The 19,681-nt window shown below is 47.1% G+C and overlaps 2 protein-coding genes and 1 pseudogene across 3 annotated transcripts; 2 read left to right on the forward strand and 1 right to left on the reverse strand.

The window, feature by feature from the left end:
• The first annotated feature begins 586 nt into the window (after nucleotides 1-586).
• LOC136476299 (premnaspirodiene oxygenase-like) lies at nucleotides 587-2,511 on the forward strand (annotated as a pseudogene).
• A 3,495-nt stretch (nucleotides 2,512-6,006) lies between these two features.
• Nucleotides 6,007-7,580, forward strand: LOC136476305 (PRA1 family protein B6-like). The gene has a single exon (XM_066474090.1). The coding sequence runs from the start codon at nucleotides 6,180-6,182 to the stop codon at nucleotides 7,080-7,082; it is 903 nt and encodes a 300-aa protein (XP_066330187.1). The 5' UTR covers nucleotides 6,007-6,179; the 3' UTR covers nucleotides 7,083-7,580.
• Nucleotides 7,581-9,907: 2,327 nt separating this feature from the next.
• LOC136459497 (E3 ubiquitin protein ligase DRIP2-like) lies at nucleotides 9,908-15,293 on the reverse strand. 2 transcript variants are annotated; one of them, XM_066459437.1, is made up of 7 exons: nucleotides 14,904-15,293; nucleotides 13,283-13,382; nucleotides 12,042-12,426; nucleotides 11,424-11,926; nucleotides 11,231-11,281; nucleotides 10,828-10,900; nucleotides 9,908-10,391 (listed from the first exon to the last, which is right to left on the reverse strand). In XM_066459437.1, exons 1-7 carry the CDS (start codon nucleotides 15,022-15,024, stop codon nucleotides 10,182-10,184), a joined length of 1,443 nt encoding a protein of 480 aa, XP_066315534.1. In that variant the 5' UTR covers nucleotides 15,025-15,293; the 3' UTR covers nucleotides 9,908-10,181. The 2 variants fall into 2 exon arrangements, with proteins under 2 accessions (XP_066315534.1, XP_066315475.1); XM_066459378.1 differs by having other exon boundaries at nucleotides 12,042-12,453.
• Between the last annotated feature and the right edge of the window lie 4,388 nt (nucleotides 15,294-19,681).

Consider the following 19,681-nt stretch of genomic DNA (forward strand, 5'->3'; position numbering starts at 1 on the left):
GGTGAACTTGCTGACACTGCTCTCTCTCTGTCTCACACATGTGTAACACATGTACTAGCAGTAAGTAGTAATAACTAGCTAAAACTCCTACCAATGCAGTTTTACTGGTAGACAAACATGACTATTGATAGCTAGCTAGGTGGTCAGAAAGCAATGCAGCTTTCTGTTTTTTGTTCTGTTTCCTCCTGCATGCTCTTCAGTCTTGAGTCCTTGATCCACTTGCTTAAAATAATTCCTTGATCAACAGTTTATTCTCTCTGTGTCGACTGCTGCAAAGGATCAACTGGAGATCATTGTCACGTGCAGATGCTCCAATAATGGCATCATCCCACGTGCCACGTGATCCCCTCCTTTGGGCCTATAAATACCCACCCCCAGGACCGAACCAGCAAGCAACGAGCACAGTCAGACAGTCGACAGTGTTGAGTGAAGCAAGCAACAAAAGTTTCGGGTTCTGTTCGGCTTATCCCATATTTAGTTTGTTCGGGGCTTATCCCATATTTGGTTTGTTCGTCTTTTTTTCTGTCGAAACAATGTTTTTCTCTCACAACAATTTAGCCGGAATAGAGTTTTTCAGCCAAGTTTCAGACCAGCGAACAGGGCCCAGCTAAATTGTTGTGAGAGAAAAATACTATTCCGGCTAAAAAAAAAGCCGAACAAACCGAATATAGGGCCAGTACGTAGCCAGCAGCCATGGACGAGTACTTCAACCAGTCGCTCCTCCTCTCCATCGTGGCCGTGGCTCTGCTGCAGCTGGTGAAGCTAGCCCTGAAGCCGAGGCCGCGGCTGCCGCCAGGCCCGTGGAGGCTGCTGGTCATCGGCAGCATGCACCACCTCGTGAACGTGCTGCCGCACCGCGCGCTGCTGGACATGGCCCGCGTGCACGGCCCGCTCATGATGCTGCGGCTCGGCGAGACGCCGCTGGTCGTGGCATCCTCCAAGGAGACGGCGCGCGCGGTGCTCAAGACCCACGACACCAACTTCGCCACCAGGCCCAAGCTCCTCGCCGGGGAGATCGTCGGCTACGACTGGGCCGACATCCTCTTCTCCCCCTCCGGCGACTACTGGCGCAAGCTGCGCCAGCTCTGCGCCGCTGAGATCCTCAGCCCCAAGCGCGTGCTCTCTTTCCGCCACATCAGGGAAGACGAGGTGAGTGCTGTGCTGCACTGCTGGCCACCTCCTTAACGGCCGGCTGGCACAGTTAAACACAACAAGGCAGCGGTGTTAACGTAACGCATATACTACGTACTCCACTATCTATAAGAATGCACCGCCAAAAACAAAAACAAAAATCTGGCAAAAAAAAAAAAGAAAAGGAAAAGATGTGATGTCACCCTCCGATCCCTGACAAGATTATTGTACGCATGCATGAACGAAGGTGGCGCTGCGGATTGAGGAGATCCGCGCGGCGGGGCCATCGACGCCGGTGAACCTGAGCGTGATGTTCCACAGCCTGACAAACAGCGTCGTGTCGCGGGCGGCCTTCGGGAAGAAGCGTAAGAACGCGCCGGAGTTCGTCGGCCTGTCGAGCGGCTTCAACATCCCGGACCTGTTCCCGACGTGGACCACCGTGCTGGCCAAGGTCACCGGCATGACGCGCAGCCTCCAGGACATCCACATGACGGTGGACGCCATCCTGGAGGAGACCATAGCCGAGAGGAAGGCCATCCGCGACGAGAAGATCAAGAGCGGCGCCGAGAACGCCGAGGAGAACCTCGTCGACGTGCTCGTCGCCCTGCAGGAGAAAGGCGGCTTCGGCTTCCACCTCAGCAACAGCAGAATCAAGGCCATCATACTGGTAATAGTTTAACTAACTACACGAGTATTAGCAATCATCATGTGTCACTCATAGTCATAGTAGTTAACACTTAATCACATTTTGCCAGGACATGTTCGCCGGCGGGACGGGGACGTCGGCGTCGGCGTTGGAGTGCATGGGGGATGTCGAAGCTGATGCGGAACCCAGCGGTGATGAAGAAGCTCCAGGGACAGACCCGGGAGGCGTTCCAGGGGAAGGCGGTGGTGACGGAGGCGGACCTGCAGGCGAGCAACCTGCGGTACCTGAAGCTGGTGATCAAGGAGGCGCTGCGGCTGCACCCGCCGGCGCCGCTGCTGGTGCCGCGGGAGAGCATCGAGGAGTGCGAGCTGGACGGGTACACGATCCCGGCCAGGTCGCGCGTCATCATCAACGCGTTCGCCATCGGCCGCGACCCCAGGTACTGGGACGACGCCGAGGAGTTCAAGCCGGAGCGCTTCGAGGACGGCGCCGTCGACTTCACGGGCGGCAGCTACGAGTTCCTGCCGTTCGGCTCCGGCAGGCGGATGTGCCCGGGATTCAACTACGGGCTCGCCAGCATGGAGCTCGCGCTCGTCGGCCTGCTCTACCACTTCGACTGGTCGCTGCCGGACGGCGTCGAGGACGTTGACATGGAGGAGGCTCCCGGCCTCGGCGTGCGCCGCAGCTCGCCGCTAATGCTATGTGCCACCCCGTTCGTCCCGGCATGCATGTAGGAGTGCCTGCATGGCTGCATGCATGCAAACGCTGGCAGTCGTACGGATCAACTACCATGCGCGTGTGTTTCGTTTTTACTGCGTATATGTACGTGTATTTCTGTAGTGCCGACGTACGTGTGGTGTACTAATAATAATGTGGTACTCTTTGATTCGACGCGTAGGTACTGTAGTACACGAAATAAGTGTATCCCGGCAGACGTTATTGTGCAACAATGATAATTTAATGAGAAGTGCTCCACGAACGATTGGGATATTTGGACCTATATGTTTCTGGGTGTCTATATTTTCTATCACCTCGGTGGGCAAAGCTCTTGATAAATTAGTAAAAAGTTTCTTTTATTGGAAAAAAAATCTTGGTATATATTAGTAGTAGTATTGTGCAAAGCAGTCATGAATGCGTCACCGCCATTTCAAATTATAATTCACAGCTTTGATCTAATTCAAACTTATCTAAATTTAACTAATTCTAAAAATATATATTAACACATATACATTAAAAAAATGTCCTATATATAAAGCTATACTCCATAGAATACTCAGTAAAACTAATTATATGTTGTAGATGTTAATCTATAAAAGTTAGACTTATAGGCCCCGTTCGCTGGTCTGAATTTTGGCTGAAACTGGCTGAAAAACACTGTTCCGGCTGAATTGTTGTGAGAGAAAAACACTGTTCCGGCTGAAAAAACAAGCCGAACAAGCCAAATTTAAGACAAGCGAACGGGGCCATAATTTGAAACACAAGCCTTTTTTTCTTATATAGGTAAAGTATTGGAAATAGTATATCTATACCGTGGCACGTGGACATACTTAATAAATAAATCAGAAATGCTGGGCATCCATCCACGCTGGCTTACCGGGCCTGTGGACGCGTGGACCACGACATGCAACGGGGCAACACTCGTATCCGCTCGTTCACACGCCCCAATCGTATCCGCTCGTCTAGCCCGCCAAGTCTGCAGAGTTGCGACCGTGCTCCACCACAACCGCGTCGCGACTGCCCTCCACGTCTCCACCGTGACCGTGTCGCTTTGGCGTTCTCCACGGCGTCTGGGCACCCGTCAGCCCTCATCCCACCCGCCAACTGTGTCATCACCGCCGTCGCGTTACCCCCACCTCTCCCTCTATGCGCCGCCACCCAGCTCTGCGACCGTGCCACGACTGGGCTCCACCGCGACTATGCCACCTCGACGTTCTTCACGGCGTCCGAGCGCCCGACGATCATCCCACCCGCCCTCTGCGTCGTCCGTCGTGCCACCCCCACCTTGCAAATCTTAATTAGTATTTTATACAAATCTTAAGTTTAGTTAAGTTTAACATGGATAATCATATTAATTAGTATTTTATTTTATTTATATATCCTTTGTTTTATTTATTTAAAGTTGGTAATTAATATATATTATCTATAATTTCTTATATTTTATATATTTAATTATCAAAATATTGATTAATATATCTTTTTTTTGGTAGTTGTCTTTTTTATCCACAGTGTTATATACCTATATTTTAAATCTCTTCATCCATAATGATTTTATTATACTATGAAATTATCGATAAGCAAATAGATATATGTTATCTTTAAAATCAAGTAGATATCCGTGTTGCATAAGTACCCGACAATATCCATATCAGTATTCAAATTCAAATTAAAATGTGATAAATAGTGGTATCCGAATCCGTATCCGTAAGAATCCATGTGGCGTGGAAACATGCACTAGACAAAGAGGAATCGAGAGTCCGAGATGCCGGGCGCGTAACAAGCATTTGCCCACACCGAGTTGGCTCTCAGCCTCTCTCCTTGGGACACCATAAACTAGTTACTAGCTCTAAGATAATTTTTTTGATATATTAACCTTTAGCACTTCTATACCTCTATATACATATACCTAATAATAATAAAGAGGTAAAATTTCTGCCACCTATAAATTTTCGTCCAGCCTATCCGTGTCCGATCTGTTCACCACTGGCACGGATCACCCTGAGATCGGGTGGTTCTGTGGGTTGAAGGAAGAGGACAAGAAAAAAAATAGAAGACAAGGAAGGGTTCCAGGTGCAAAAGTGCAAGAGGGGTAGAAACGGTAAAAGGATCTGAATTGAATTCGACAAACTCGGAATCCCTCATGTAAAAGTTCAGCCCACGTGGGCCTCTGCTATTGGGCTGGAATCCGCCTCGTAGGCCTTTTGTGCCGGTGGACTGTGCCGAGCCATGGCCTAACTTCTTTTCTTTTTTTTTCTGATAAAACAACAAAACTTGTAAGTTATGTGGAAAATTATAGAAATAGAAAAATAAAGAATAGCAAAACTTTTTTTGAACTCCTATTGACTAGGTCTACACTCTAGAATAAAATATTTGGTGTAGTTATAGATCTATGTTTTCTTTCGTAAACTGATAGAGGGTGTTTCCTTAATTCTTTTGCAGTGAAATTTTTACGAAAATCTTCTATTGATGTGTAGAATCTATGGTAAAAATTTCATGTACAATGGACGCATATTGACTGAGTTAAAGTTAAAAGAAAAACGTTCCAAAATACAACGTAGGAGCAAAAAGCACTCGAGGCCACACTACCATAGGTGACAAGTCTATCTCCCTACAAATAGTGATGCAAGCGGGCTTAATACTCCTACAGGCGGCCCGCAAGATGCCGCATCAGCCGCTTATAAAACTTGTGTATATGCATGGCTCAGCCCTACGCTTGGTCTTGCTGCCACGGCGTAGAGGCGCCTCATTGCATCGGCGTCAGAAACAGGAATTGATAGGAAGACCAGGATTTCATGGCTCGAAAGGTCACGACGGCGAGGCGACTGCATGGTGTGCACGGAGTGCGATACCATAGAGCGGCGGTGCAAAGCCAAGCTCGGCAACTGGGGCTCCAATCTCTGCAAGCTCATCGGTCCTGCTATATGTGAAGCATCCTGTTGGGGCCAGTGTCCACGATGAGGCTCTATCTAGGACACTGCTCGTCAGCAGTGGATTAGGTGCGGTGCTGGCGTTCCGACCACGTCGCACCCTGTCCTCCATCACGCATTACGCTGAAAGCAACAACACAGTGGCGTGGAGGGCGTGCACACATTAGAAGATACGGATGAAGGACGTCGTGCCCTGCATGGCCGAGCTAGAGGTGTTTGAGGAGAGGTCGACGAGGCGGAGAAAACGAATCACAACTGTTATGGATGTTCATACACTAAACAAAATTTGATCTTTTGATACAAACAATTATTTCATTTACACCTAAATCTTTAGTCGAATAAAATTAGTATATGTTTTTAATTAACATGGTTGTAACGCACGGTCAATTTTGCTAGCATAGCTTATAACATGTATAAGCCGAGCTCCGGTAGATTAGACCAATTGATTACGATTGGATGGCTTAGGGACTTAGGGTTATAAGCATGATGTCAACACGATTTGGGTTGCACACAAGAGGAAAACGAGTCCAACGGCCAACGGGGTGCTTTGCCACGAAGCAAAACCAGTTTCCTCCCCACAAATAGAGAGCCCGTCCCCTCCCAGTTTTCCAGCGAAGCACGGGCCCGCGCAATCATCTTTTCGGCTTCCTGGCTCGTGGGTAACTCAAACTCAACCAGCGAAGCGTGTCCTATTCTTCTTCCCTCCCCACCTTTCCCCAACCTCTCCTCCCTCCTGCAAATCCGATCTCCCCGCGATCATGCGCAACTCCGCCGCCGCCCAGACCCCTCCTCCCGCCTCCTCTACGGCCACGTACGCCTCCTCCTCCGCCTACGTCGCTCCCGCCTCCTCCTCCGCCGCCATGTACGGCTCAGGCGCCGCCTACGTCGCGCCCGCCTCTTCCGCCCCCGGCGGCGGATACACCTACCCGGCGCCCGCCTCCTCCGGGGGCAGCAGCAGCGCCGGGTACGCCAAGATCCCAACCTACCCGGCGCTCCAGTCGGCGTATCCTAACCCCAACCCCAACCCTCCCCCGACGCAAGTCTCCACCCACGCCGCCGCGGTCCAGGACCCCACGGCGCCTCCGTCGCCGCTGGCCAAGGCGGGCGAGCTCGTCACGCGGCTCCGCGAGCAGGGCCAGGCGCTCATCGCGGCGCGCCGGCCCTGGGCCGAGGTCTTCCGCGCGCCGGCCTTCTCCAAGCCGCCCTCCCTCGGGGAGGCGCTCGCCCGGATGCGCCGCAACACCGCCTACTTCCGCGCAAACTACGCGCTGGCCGTGCTCGCCGTCGTGGCGGCCTCGCTTTTCTGGCACCCCGGCACTCTCTTCGTGCTCCTCTTCCTCTGCGCCGCCTGGTTCTTCCTCTACTTCGCGCGGCCCGCGCAGGGGGGGCAGCCACTCAGGGTCCTCGGGATGGAGTTCGATGACGGCACCGTGCTCGCCGCGCTCTGCGGGGTCACCGTCGTCGCCATGCTCTTCACCAGCGTTGGCTGGAACGTCATCGGCTCCGTCATGATCGGGGGCGCGCTGGTCAGCGCGCACGCCGCACTAAGGACCACCGACGACCTCTTCCTCACGGAGCAGGAGGCTGCCGGGGACGGCCTGGTGGCCACTGGCATGAGCGCCGCCGGGCCCATCTTGCCCACCTATGTCCGCATTGGTTGATCCGCGCAGCTGGGCGTGGTGTATTCACCATGGTTTGCCGTCTTTATGCAGTTCAGCAATCTTGATGTTATTGCTTGCAGATAGTAGCAATTTTCCTTGTAGTTACCATCACGATGTCTAATATTGGTTGTGGGTGTGTAAGCATGTTAAGCTTTTCTATATTTGTGGTGAAACAAGTGGAATGATCATGTGAAATCATTGCTGGATTCAGTTGGTGTTTGGAATGGTGGTGTTCGAATCTGTTATATCTCAGAATGATAACTGCGATTTTGCCGGCACATTCTAGTGCTCAATTCTCTGTGAGTTAGTTAAATTTCAATAACTTTGAGTGGTGTATAATGTACATCCTCATGTATCTGACTTGCCATAGATCCATCCTCTACAATCCTGCAGTGCATGTTTATGTGCATGTCCATCACCTTTGACCTTCACTGTATCTCTATTATATCGATATATGAACTGTATCTGTTGGTAATGTGAAAATCCCGTCGTTTCCTTGATCTTGTGTTCTCTTTTGTAGTTCTGTATGGGTGCCGCTAAATTTGAGACTACATCTGTAATGTATTTTCTGTCAACCTGGGTTCTTTCTCCCTTGTGTGATTGAATGCTGCCTGAATAGCTGATTGGCATTGCCTGAATAACATTGGAGAAGCAGTAATAATCGAAAACGAAGGAAAACATCGACATTGCCCAACTGGGTCATTCTTATATGTACTGTAGCAGTTAACTATATCATCAGTTTTGGTGACATTTTGCTGTGACAGTTATCTATTTCTGAACTCACGGTGGGATAATCTCCGTGTTCCTTCTGCATAATCCAGAGGCAAAAGGTGCACTCACGGTGGGATTTCATTTTCAAATGCTATTCACTTTTTTGTCAATTTGTAGATCTCTCTATAGTCTCTATTGCCTGAATGCTCTGATATGTCGATCTCTAGCAGCAACTCTTTTGTCCTGGTTTTGCTGAATTTCTCTATCCTGCACACGTTATACTCATTCTCTCTGTGTCCCGTGGTTTGCTGGGGCACATGTTCGGCTGCTGGTCAGAGCACTGCTGTGCAGCCATTCTACAGAATTTTGCTCTCACAAGTCACAAGGAGATGTTCAGATGTAGCGGCAGCAGTGACAGCCGTGCTTTAAGGGCAGCCGTTAGCCTATGAAACAACTGTTGCCAGGACAACAAGCTGTATTGCACGTATTCAGCATGTTCGTCTGTGATTTTTCTTAGGCCCAGTGTGATTTTTCTTAGGCCCAGTTTAGTTGCCGAAAATTTTGGCAAAACGACATTGTAGCATTTTCGTTGTTATTCGACAATTAGTGTCTAATCATAGTCTAATTAGACTTAAAAGATTCGTCTCGTGGATTTCGTCTAAACTGTGTAATTAGTTTTATTTTTTATTTATATTTAATGCTTCATGCATGCGTTTAAAGATTCGATGTGACGGAGAATCTTGAAAAATTTAACGTTTTGGAGGCGAACTAAACAGGCCCTAGCTTGGCGGCACGTTGTAAAAGGATATCAATTTGCTGTTCGCAGCCAGAGCTGCAACTGCAACTGCAGCCGTAAAAAGCTGCAGTGAGTACGTACCCATGGTTTCTCGTCGGAGTCAACGAAAAGAAGCTTCCTTTGGTTAATTTTACCACGCTTCTAGTTCTAGGGTATATTCTTACTTGATCCGGTCAGCTAATTCTTAGCTGATAGCAGAAGGAAACTAGCTAATAGATTTTTACTAGCTGGATTATTAATGAGCTAGCCTAATAGCTAAGTTCCGTTGGATCATCTAGCTAATATAATTAATACTATTTAGCTAATAATCTCGCTAATATTTTTTCATTATTAGCTACAGCTCATTTGGAGCTATTAGCTGGGCTATTAACTGAGGTGTTTAAGGGCTTGTTTGGCAGGGCTCTGGCTCCTCTGAAAATGGCTCCGACTCTGGCTCCTCTGAAGGAGCAGCTCCTCTAAAGGAGTTAAAGCCGTTCTGAAAAACGTTTGTCAAAACGGCTCCTTTCGCACTAGACGACGTGAACCCACAGTCAGGAGCCGCGCGAAGCTTGTTTTTTAGGCTTCTCCTGCGCAGGCAAAAAATGGCTCCGGCTCTCAACCGACTTCCCATGCGAAACCCTTTCCAAAATAGACGTTTGGCACAGCTCCTGCAGGAGCCGGAGCTGAAGCCCCTGCAGGAGCTCTGAATCCACTAAAGCTAATTTTGGCATCTAACTATACGCTTGTGGGATCCGTGCTTACTGTAAGCATCAAGTGACGTTCAACAGCAGATGGTCAAAGTCAACACCGCGGCCTCGGCTTTGCTTCGCTCAGAACAAAGGCCGCCTCGCTTTCTTGGGAGCGAAGCGAAGAGATTCGCAGGCACGTCCTTTCGCTGGGCCAGCTGCTCGTCACCGTCCGTCAGGCGTCAGCAACGGGAGTCGGGAGTCGGGAAGCAGTCCAGGGCTCCAGGCATGACGTGGAGCGTGGAGCTCAAGCCTCAAGCTCAAAAGCTCGTGAAGCGTTTCTGCTGCACGCACAGCTCCAGCTTCACAGCCGCGCAGTATGGCTGTGAACTGTGTGCGCCACCTTGGCATGCAAGCCATGCTGTGCAGCAGCCAGCAGGTTATGCTTTGCCGTTGCCGTAGAGACAATTACCGTTCAAAGTCAAACCACGAGATAGAAACAGCCGGAGCCGGCCGGCCAGCCGCCAGCAGCCCTCAGACTTCACCCTTTCTAGCAGGCACTGTGCGCTGCCTGGCACGGCAATCGGCGAACGAAGAATCACGGCGCAACAACACGACATCGATTTCACCCTAGTAACTTTTTCCGTCAGAAATGTCGAGTAAACACGGTTGTTTAAAGTGCTTAATATAACATCATTTACCACAGACTGCAGGTAGACTAACTTCTTTCCCCTCTCCCTCTTTACAAAAGTCTAAGAAATGAGTACGATCCAAAGGAAAGTCTAAGAAATGAGTAAAAAAAACTGTAGTGGTAATTTCTTTCTTCTGTTTTATCCTAAACGGCTAGACTGATTGAGGATGGACAAAAGCGGACGGAGCAGTGCAGTTCAAGGCTCCACGGCGGTGCAGTCACCCATGCAGACCGCTTCAGGAGGGCTCCGGAGGCACGGCGACGGTGCTAGGCACCGAATTAGGGCGGTGGCGGCGACGGTAGCCCAGCACCATGACGAACTCGTTGGCTGGCGTGCCCACCAACGCCTCCACGGGCTCTGTCGACTGTCTACGATGCCACAGTTCCATCAGCCCATGCAGCGTGCTCGAGGGGCAGATCGGCTCGCCATGGCAAATGATCTCCACCTGCAGTTGGATTGGAGAGGAACAGGGATCAAATTAAAATAAAAGGATGGAATCAATCAGAATTACTGTCATCTACAGCAGAATTATTAGCGCCTTCTTTGCATGAACTCAAAGCATCAGTGCAAAGAACAGAAAGATACTAAGGCGTTCAAGTATATGGATGTCACGCAGAAGGAATGTGAAATAGGTGACAAAAAGGCTAATTTGCAGCGGACAGGAGAACACAATTCGCCATTCGAATCTTGTGGCTCTATCCATGGCAGGGCTACTCTGAAACTGACTCAGTGTATTGCTAGTGGTCTTTCACATTTGCATGGTTGATGTCTAATTGTCTATGTGGATCCGGTACTCTAAAACAAGTCCACAAGTGGCCAGCTCAGTATTTTATTGTGATTAATAACAAAAATGGAAGTGTAGCAACATCTGAGTAAATCACCTCATTTTCATTAGCTAGATCCAGTTTCTTCATGATGTACCTCTGTACCGAGGAAATCTGCAAACTGCTGTCTCTGAAACAACGACAAAAATTAAAAACAAAGAAAGGAATTAAATGTCAGGGAGAAGAACACATGCTAGTAGAATGGCCCAAAGAAGTTCCTAAGACATTTACATCATGGTACGTTGAACAAAATACCAGAGCTCAAACTAATCAGGAGATGCCAGGATGGTAACATTACTACAGTCATGTAGTCTTGAGAAGAAATATTATTAGCACCATGGTACGTCGAACAGCCTGGAGCAGACTAATAGGGAAAAGAATTGGACAGCTCTAAACTATGAACAAGAGATTCCGAGAATGGCAAGAGTCAAAAGAAATTACAGGACTAAATGGAACTCACTTGATTCTCATGTGAGTCTTTGATAACTGAGGCAGTTGTGGATCTTCTTTCCTGAAAACCAGTTAGCATTTTGACTTAAAACTCAGAAAATGACATAAGATTATCATCACAATCATTAGTTCACTATGAATACTATTTTTTTACAGAGTTTCCTCAGCTTTTAAGAAAGCAACAGTTCACTATGAATACTTACTGGTTAGGCAAAGAAATTAACGAGAACCACACCGGAGTAGTTATTGGATCATGCAAATCGCTTGCAGAACCAAGCGATCCTTGGTAAGAATCATCCGCTGTTGTTGTTTTATCTTTCAATGGTGAAGATTCTGGAGAACTGCCATCATTTTTCTCTTTAAGATTTGAGTTATTTGAATGTTCTCTCACACTTGTCCCAGGAATAACCACTTTGTTGTCTGCCTCTCCTTTCTTTGTAGGGAGTTCACTCTCTTTCTCTTTTATTTGCTCTTCATTGACGGCATGGATTTTGGGAGTTGACCTAGGTACTTTGTTGTCTGCCTCTCCTTTCCTTGTAGGGAGTTCACTCTCTTTCTCTTTTATTTGCTCTTCATTGATGGCATGGATTTTGGGAGTTGGCCTAGGTACCTTTGAAGATTTACGGAGCTCATCCTTGTCAGCTGTCTTGCCATTCTTTCTATTTTCGGAAGATGCCTTACTTGAAACTTCTACATCTGTATTTCGCTGTTTTGCAGCATAATGATGTGTGAGAACAAGACATTTTAACAAGAGAATCCACAGAGAAATTTCACATGAAATAATGTGATGTTACAAACATCATATGGTTCTCCATATTTACCTGTTTTTTGTTTGCTGGTGTTGCTGCCCTGGTCGACTGTTTTGCCAAAGTTTTCCTGGTCTTCTTTTGATCTTGATTTTCAGTTTCGTTTGCAGTTGTTGCCACCTTGGTACATTGTGATGCAGAGCTTTTCTCAGTCTTCTGATCTCGATTTTCAGATTTAGTTGGTAATTTCATGGCTCCATTATTAACGGGAGAAGTTGCACGAGAAGCTGCTGCCCTCCTTTTAGCTTTGGTTCTCTTTCCAGTCAAACCAGTCCGCTTTACTACCCTTGGAGTGTCAACCACCAAGGAAGAAAGGGACCTCTGTTTTCTCTTTGCTGGCAATGTTGTTACAGCCTTTGGGGCATCAACATTTATCTTTTTAATTGGAAATACCTTATTCCTGATATATTGAAGGTTGTGGTCAGGCCTTCAAACAAGGAAATCATCACAGTTAGGTAGCATCAATTCGTAGTTGATCAGTCGATGCACTAGAAATAAATAAGAAGCTGCAACACTATGGCCCAAATTCTGTTTACATAATTAAAAAAAAACCCGGGTACTTGAGGCAAAAAAGTATTCAGAAAAGAACTACAGTACAAAACGTAGGCAGTGAGCACAAGAGAGGCTGGTTTCTCCAACTTTTGTCAAATTAAAAAAACATGATACGTAAAGGTGTATTACAAGCTTATGTCCTCCCTAAAGTGATAATCGTAAGAAACGATTTTCAATCAGATATGATATGTCAACAATAGATCATGTCATAGCCAAACTATTAATAGGACATGGACTAAAGGCTGCTTCAATAAATGCTATATGCGAATATGTGACAGTGTAGAAGGAAAGTGGATGTTTATACTCCAAGTACTTTAAGCGTTAAACCTAAAATCCCAAGCTATATTTATAACAGAGATTGTTTGTCTGAAACTCTGAATTGCAGATATCCTAGGCAAATAGCACTACATATGGGTTTTATCCATTATGATAATCTCTGTAATCCTTTCTCTGCACTTTGACCATCCCTTGATCTTGGCGCCATTACTGGCCGAGTTTGTCAGAGAAGTTTTCAAGATACACGGTTTTATTACTCATTAGCAATAGCATGATGTATAGGACTTCACATCATACTAATGCTTCATCTTCATGGTTGCACTTGTACAAAAAAAATTGAACGCAGAAGGCATTGCCAGAACGGGGTAAGGAGAAAGTAGAAACTATGTTTTACAGCAGAAACTCAAAAGTCAGAACAACTGATTCACCTGAGTTTCTCTTCAGGATCGCAGCCAAGATCAATGTCGCATACTGGGCAACAGTCAACTTCCACATAATTTATTTTCTCCATAATGCACTCCCGACAAACTGTCAAAGACATAGTAATAGGAGAAATTCTAATAAGACAAGGAAGCCAGATTCAGAAAGAGGTTTAAAACAACTGATAACAGTAACAACACGCGTGAACTTCTTTCACAGCAACTAGTAACTTGCAATATTTGGCACACAAACTCTGAAAGCTCCTGCCGAAGTGTTTCCTTTGGTCTCTGGTTCCTACAAGGATATGTGCCACACTATGCTGCATGGTTGACATCACAAGAATGCTGCAGAACTGCAGATCAAACCGTGTAGCATGAGCACTACAAGTAATTTCCTTATACAAGTCCCAACTCCCTCAACAAATAACTACTAGAAGGCAGTACACAATCACAGCATCCAACTGAATTCAATTTCCCATTCTATCAATAATAAGCATGAGGACTCCAGCTAATCGGAGACCACGTTTCTTATCAGAAGCAGGCTAGAATGGCACCCTTCTTAAACTTCCCGACCATTACCGAACTCACAGGAAGCTACTCGAATGCCTCGATGCATGACACTCAAACATTCCGCAACAAGTGCCAGCGCTTTACAGCCTTTTCCCGTAGCACTAAAAGCTCCGCGGTCCGCAAGCGTTAATGCACCGAAAGTTGTTCAGTCACCCCGTCAGGAATCGCGGATGGGAGACAGAGGCACGAGGATGTGCAGCACCGGCGATCACCGCCGAGGGTCTGCTCAGGGCCAAGATAACTTGCGGTACGCATCCCAACGGTTGTTCCAAGTTAAGACTGCGAATAGCCTGCAGCGGCGTTGATGAAACCTGGGAGCCGCCTGAGCGCTGCTGCTTCGCAGCATTGCCCACTCGGCAGACGGGCAGAGCAAGAACCGAGCACACTGGAACGAGACAGGGGACACGGCGGCGGCGAGAAACCGAGCGCGAGCGTGCCGTAGACGGGAGCGCGGGGCCGTCCCGGGTAGCTCCCGCGGCAGCTGGGCGTAGCTCGGCGCCGACAAAGCAGACGCGGTTCAGGAGAAAGCCCGCGCCTTTTGGACCTCGTGCAGATCAAGAGGCGCCACGGGACACCTCGGGATCGTCAAGAACAAGCAGAGAAAACACTAGATGCACGGCGACGTGGGAAGAACCATCCCCGTGAGCGCCGGGCACGAAACCCCGACTCCCGCTGAGCTCGTAGTCTCCAACAGCAACGCCGGCCACGGGGAAGCAAACGCGAACGCGCGGCGCGAGGTGGCCTGTGGCCACCACGGGCAACCACGCAGGACGCGCGACGAAAGCCACGCCCACAATCCACGCGAAAGGCAGCGCGTTCGCCACCCTCCTGGGATCAAAGAACTCGCATCGGACACCAGCCCGATCGCCGGGGGCATCTGAACAAGAGAACAGGAAGAATCCGACACCAAAACGAAGGACGCAAACGCGAGGAGACGAGCGCCAACGCGGGGGCGCGGGCAGAGACAGGCGCGGATAGAGAGCTCGAACGAACGAACGGGACAGAGACAGCCAGGGCCGCGAGGGAGGGAGGGAGAGAGAGAGAAGAAGAAGGCACTCACATGTGTGGAGGCACAAGGTTATGGCGGTGGCCTCCCTGAGAAGTCCCCGGCAGAGCGGGCACGTCATGCACGCGGCGAGCGCCTCCCACCGCACGCGGGCCAACCCCCTCGCGGTCCCCATCCCCTAGGCTCCTCCTCGGCGGCCGCCGAGCAGCAGCTCCTCCCGTTTCCTCCTCCGGACCCGTGGGATGCACGGGTTCGGCGGCGTCGGAGCCTCGGCCTCAGGAAGACGCAGCGCGGGGCGGCGTATCTGAGGGTATTCCACGGATGCGCGGCGTCGTCGGTGGCTGCTGCTGAGAACCGGACAGCGGCGGCGGCGGAGCTCCGGCGAGGCGCCGGGTGGGAGAGGAGAAGGGGCTGAGTAGTCTTGTGTCTGTTTTATATCGCCGTATTGGTGGTGTGTATAAATAGAGGAGAAGCGGGGGATTTCGTGTGGGCGTCGCCGGGTGCGCGTAGCGGCGCAGCCCCCCGGGGGCCACTGGCCAGGAGAATTGTATTGGAGTACTTTCATGGGTGTTGAGTTTGTATCGGATTCCTTTCGCCCTGTTCTTTACGTTTATAAGTCGTAATAATATTTTTTTATAACAAATTAGATAATAATACTTTTAGCAGGACTTTTTTTTAGCTCCACTCGACGTCATGTACGCCCACGTAGGCGCCACATAGGAAGACGTATTCTGAGCTCTCTTTTTTTTTTCTCTATAAAAAAAACGCTTTCACTCACCGCTAAACAAATCGATCGAAAGAGGAGATTTCCAGCTGACTTGCTAGCGCACTCAACATTGTTGAAACTCTTTATACTAGTAACTATAAGAAAATTGTTGTAAAAAACTATAAGAAAATTGTATTAAATAGTAGGATACATGGAGTTCAAATTAACTCAAGTTTAACTAAATTTATAGTAAATAGTATAAAAAAATATCTCTCTAAATAAATTTATTATAAAAATATATTCTATAACTAATCTAATAATACTTATTTTGTATCAAAGTGTTACTACATTTTATATAAATTCAGTCAAAATTTTAACTGTCTGACGTGAGGATTGTATTATTTCGTGGATGAAGGGAGTATAAAACGATTAGGTTCCGTCACATGATTGAGCAGATAGATTATTCAACGTCCTGCACGTAGCTTTCACTTAACTTGCCCGATTTTTTTGTTTTTTTGATTTTTTTTTGAAAGTTTTTCACAATTATGCCCCTGCAGGTATGCTTTTAAAATCTGGACCCTTAGCTCGACGTCATCGTTGGTGGCGCCGAGCTTACAAGTCTCAACGTCAAAGGGTTTAGCGCTTAGGTCGGTGCCACATTGACGGCGTGGACGCTGACCTGACAGGCAGCACGGCGCCGGGGTTATTGGCGGCAAGCTTGGCGCCATGGTTATTGACGTCGAGAACGTCGCCAAGATCTATGGCGCTGAGGGGGTGTTTTAACTCGGCACCCAACCTTCCTGCTCGAGCCGTCTTCCTCTTCTTTCTCCTCCCTCTCGTGTTTTTTCTCTGCCCACCTCGTCCTGCCTCACGAATTGACATATTGGACTTTGAAAACTTTGATTTGATCCATAGATATTCGAGAGTAAGGTATCATCGCCCCTCCTAGTTTTTTTCACATCGATTCGGTATATATTAGTCGGATTTTTCAACTTAAGAATCGTCATTACTTAGGGTTTCATGTAATTTTAATATTTATATTATACAACCGTATAATGCCAAGGCATGGAAAAGCTAGCAAACCAAGGTAACCTCAGCGGTTTATTGTTGTGTTATGGGTTTATTGTTGTGGATCAAATGGGAAACCCTAGGGGTAGGATTTAATGTTAATTACTTTCGGTTTTTAGAACGAAAATGGCTAAATTGTAGTTATGGCCGGATGATCGGAAATGTCTTCGACCCATTGTCTCTACCTAGTGGTGTTTCAGTGCTCATGTGCTTTTGCGGCGATCCTTGCAAGGTAGCCAAGTCCGATGAAGAGGATATGTATAGGAAGAGGTATTGGATGTGTTCCAATTTTGCGTTTGAGCCTACACTTCGTCAGCGTCGCATTAACAAGATGGTGATGAATTGATGTTGTGTAATAATTATTTTGTGTCATATGACATCTTGCATGATTTTTTTGTTTTATAACAATTGCATTTGTTGCAGACCTCTCCACCGTTCTCTGATTTTGAGCAGAGGATCGACGTTGAGATCGAGTCTGAAGACAAGGAATGGATACAGAACTGTTGCGGTGGAAGGCAGAGGACAAGGAGATGATAGAGAAGAGACGCAGAGAGGAGGCTGCAGAAAAGGAGCACAAGAAAGAGGAGGAAAGAAGGCGTGTTGCTGCGTATAGGGAGGAGAGGGAGAAGAAGCTTGAGCGTGCATGGTGAGCGAAAGCAGCGATGGAGGAGAATCCCGATGCCCTGAGAAAGGGAAAGTGGCCTTATTGCACTCAGTAGTCTTCATTACTTGCTAGTTTTATGGTTTATTCATGAACAATGTTGTCTACCGTTGGACTTTTCATTGTGTTGTCATGTAATGCACTTTAAGTATGGGCATACTTAGGTCTTGTACTGCGTTATTTAGTTTGTCGGCATGTACTTCTAGTATTATTGTGTTGTTTAATGTGTCATAGTATTGAACTTTTCATTATGTAGTTGTTTTTATTATTTGTAGTCATAATGAAGTAGGGCATTATACGATCACATGCTGTAAACAAAACCTAACAAAGTAGGGCATTATATAATTCAACACACACAACATATGAAATGGCATGTGAGAACATATACCAAACTAGAGTACAGAGGTCCTGAACTAAACCTAACATGCCTGAGGTAATTGAAGTGAACAACAAGCACACGAAATGACATGTGAGAACATGTACCAAACAAGGGTACATAGTTTCTTCGACAAAACCTAACATGCCTTAGGTAATTAAACCAAACAACAAACACATGGATGTGCCATGTGAATAAGATAGGGTCGTCCTAGTAGTGTGGCCACATAGCAAATTGTGTTGTACCTTCTCCACATTAGCCTTCCATTGTTATTGGTGGTGATGGTGGGGGTGACGGCGGAGACCCCTTGTTCTTGTGATTAGGGCATGTGCAATATGGATTATTGCATAGTGCCTCTTGTGAACTTGCACCATTGTTGTTGTCGTTGTCTTCGTCTTCCTTGTACCCGCTGCTAACTTCCCTTTGTAGATCGAAGATTTGGTCCTACATGTAGTAGATGTACTGCTGATGCAGATAAATTGGTCGAGGATCGACCCACCTAGTGAACCCACAGTTTTCTTCGGACTCAAAAGACTACAATAAGTATGTCCTGTGAGTTGTAAGGGTATTCGAGAAACATATTTAACAAACAAAATGTAATAGCAATTACCCATGCTCATGGGTATTTAAAGAAGCGACGACCTTTGTCTATCCCCTCGGTGAACATCTACACTAAGCAGTCCTCACCATGCATGCATTTTGGCCAATCTTTCTTCCTGTTATCGTATCCTATGAGAGGACACTCTTTAGTGAAATCACTCTTGCTCTGGGGGGAAACTGATACACTGGTTCCTCAAAGAAATTAGGCCCAAGAGACCCCTCCTACACAATGGGAGTTCCCTTCGTCCGCCCCCCTTTCCTCTACCACTCCCGAAACCCTTTCCTCTAGATGAACCTCTAGACATTCCTACTCTAATGAAACCGAATACTAGTTAGGTTTTCCTTTTGGTTAGCAATGCATCCAAGAACGCATATATATAGGTGGAGACAGGTTTGCTAGCTGTTGTATTGTGCTGTAAATGCTCCTAGAAAGTCTACTTAGAATCACTGAAAAGCCTATATCGTAGGACACTAGAGAGCCTAGATTCCATGACTAAAAACCTATTCAATTTTAGACTTCAGTCACTATTTTGAAGGACACTGAAAAGTCTATTCGATGGTGATATGACAAATAGCTGTAAATGCTACATTATTTTACTAACTACAGTTGGAGACAATGACATAAACATACCTACCCGCTAGTCTACTCCGCTGCTGCTCAGCGGCTCAGTGCTCGGCCACTCGCATGCAAGATTGGCTCACACGCATGCAGTGTACGTAATCACGTTTAGTTCTTTTGCATAAAATGAAAGAAAAGAAAAGAAAATCTCAACCAATGTGGTACATAATCATGTTCGATTCTTTTGCATGAAAGAAAAGATAATCTCAACCAATACGATAGGCCGAGAGGCATACATGCATACTCATAACAAAAAAACAAATTATCAGCTTAATGAACCAGAAAAATTGATGGCGCTGATTAATATGTACTTTAGGTAGAAAATTTCGGTAAAATTTCCCCTATTTTTTGATGCAATCCATACACAAATATGAGATGAATATTTAACCTTAATACAACATGTTCAAACATACAAATATATGCAATATTAATCTGAAACCATATACATGAGCATATTAATAGTCCACACAGTCCATAATTATAGTCCATAGTAGTTCATAGTCAATAATAATAATCCATATAGTTCACAATAGTTTATAACAAAAGTCCACAAAGTCCATAATAGTACATAATAACATCTACCACAAACCCTCACTGTCTCCTAGTCTTACCCTTACCCTTTTGACCAAGAGCATCGGTGCCTGAAGTGTAAGGGTCAGGTGGACGGCGTCGCCTAGTGCATGAAGGCTATGTAGGCTGAGTCGAGGGAGCGTCATGGAGCTGAGACGGGACAAGCTCCTCTTGCCTCTGGTCCACCTCGTTGTCGTCCTCATCCTCGTCCTCGTACGTAATGCCTATGGAC

The sequence above is a fragment of the Miscanthus floridulus genome, chromosome 1 (assembly GCF_019320115.1).
Source record: "Miscanthus floridulus cultivar M001 chromosome 1, ASM1932011v1, whole genome shotgun sequence".
Classification (NCBI taxonomy): Eukaryota; Viridiplantae; Streptophyta; class Magnoliopsida; order Poales; family Poaceae; genus Miscanthus; species Miscanthus floridulus.

What these genes read in the sequence shown, in the direction of transcription:
- LOC136476305 (XM_066474090.1), top strand. Translation starts at nt 6,180, where the DNA reads ATGCGCAACTCCGCCGCCGCCCAGACCCCTCCTCCCGCCTCCTCTACG.
- LOC136459497 (XM_066459378.1), bottom strand. Translation starts at nt 15,024, where the DNA reads ATGGGGACCGCGAGGGGGTTGGCCCGCGTGCGGTGGGAGGCGCTCGCC. An exon ending in AACCTTGTGCCTCCACACAT is followed by an intron (nt 13,383 to 14,903) that starts GTGAGTGCCTTC and finishes TGTCTTTGACAG; the next exon opens with TTTGTCGGGAGTGCATTATG. An exon ending in CACCAGCAAACAAAAAACAG is followed by an intron (nt 11,927 to 12,041) that starts GTAAATATGGAG and finishes GCTGCAAAACAG; the next exon opens with CGAAATACAGATGTAGAAGT.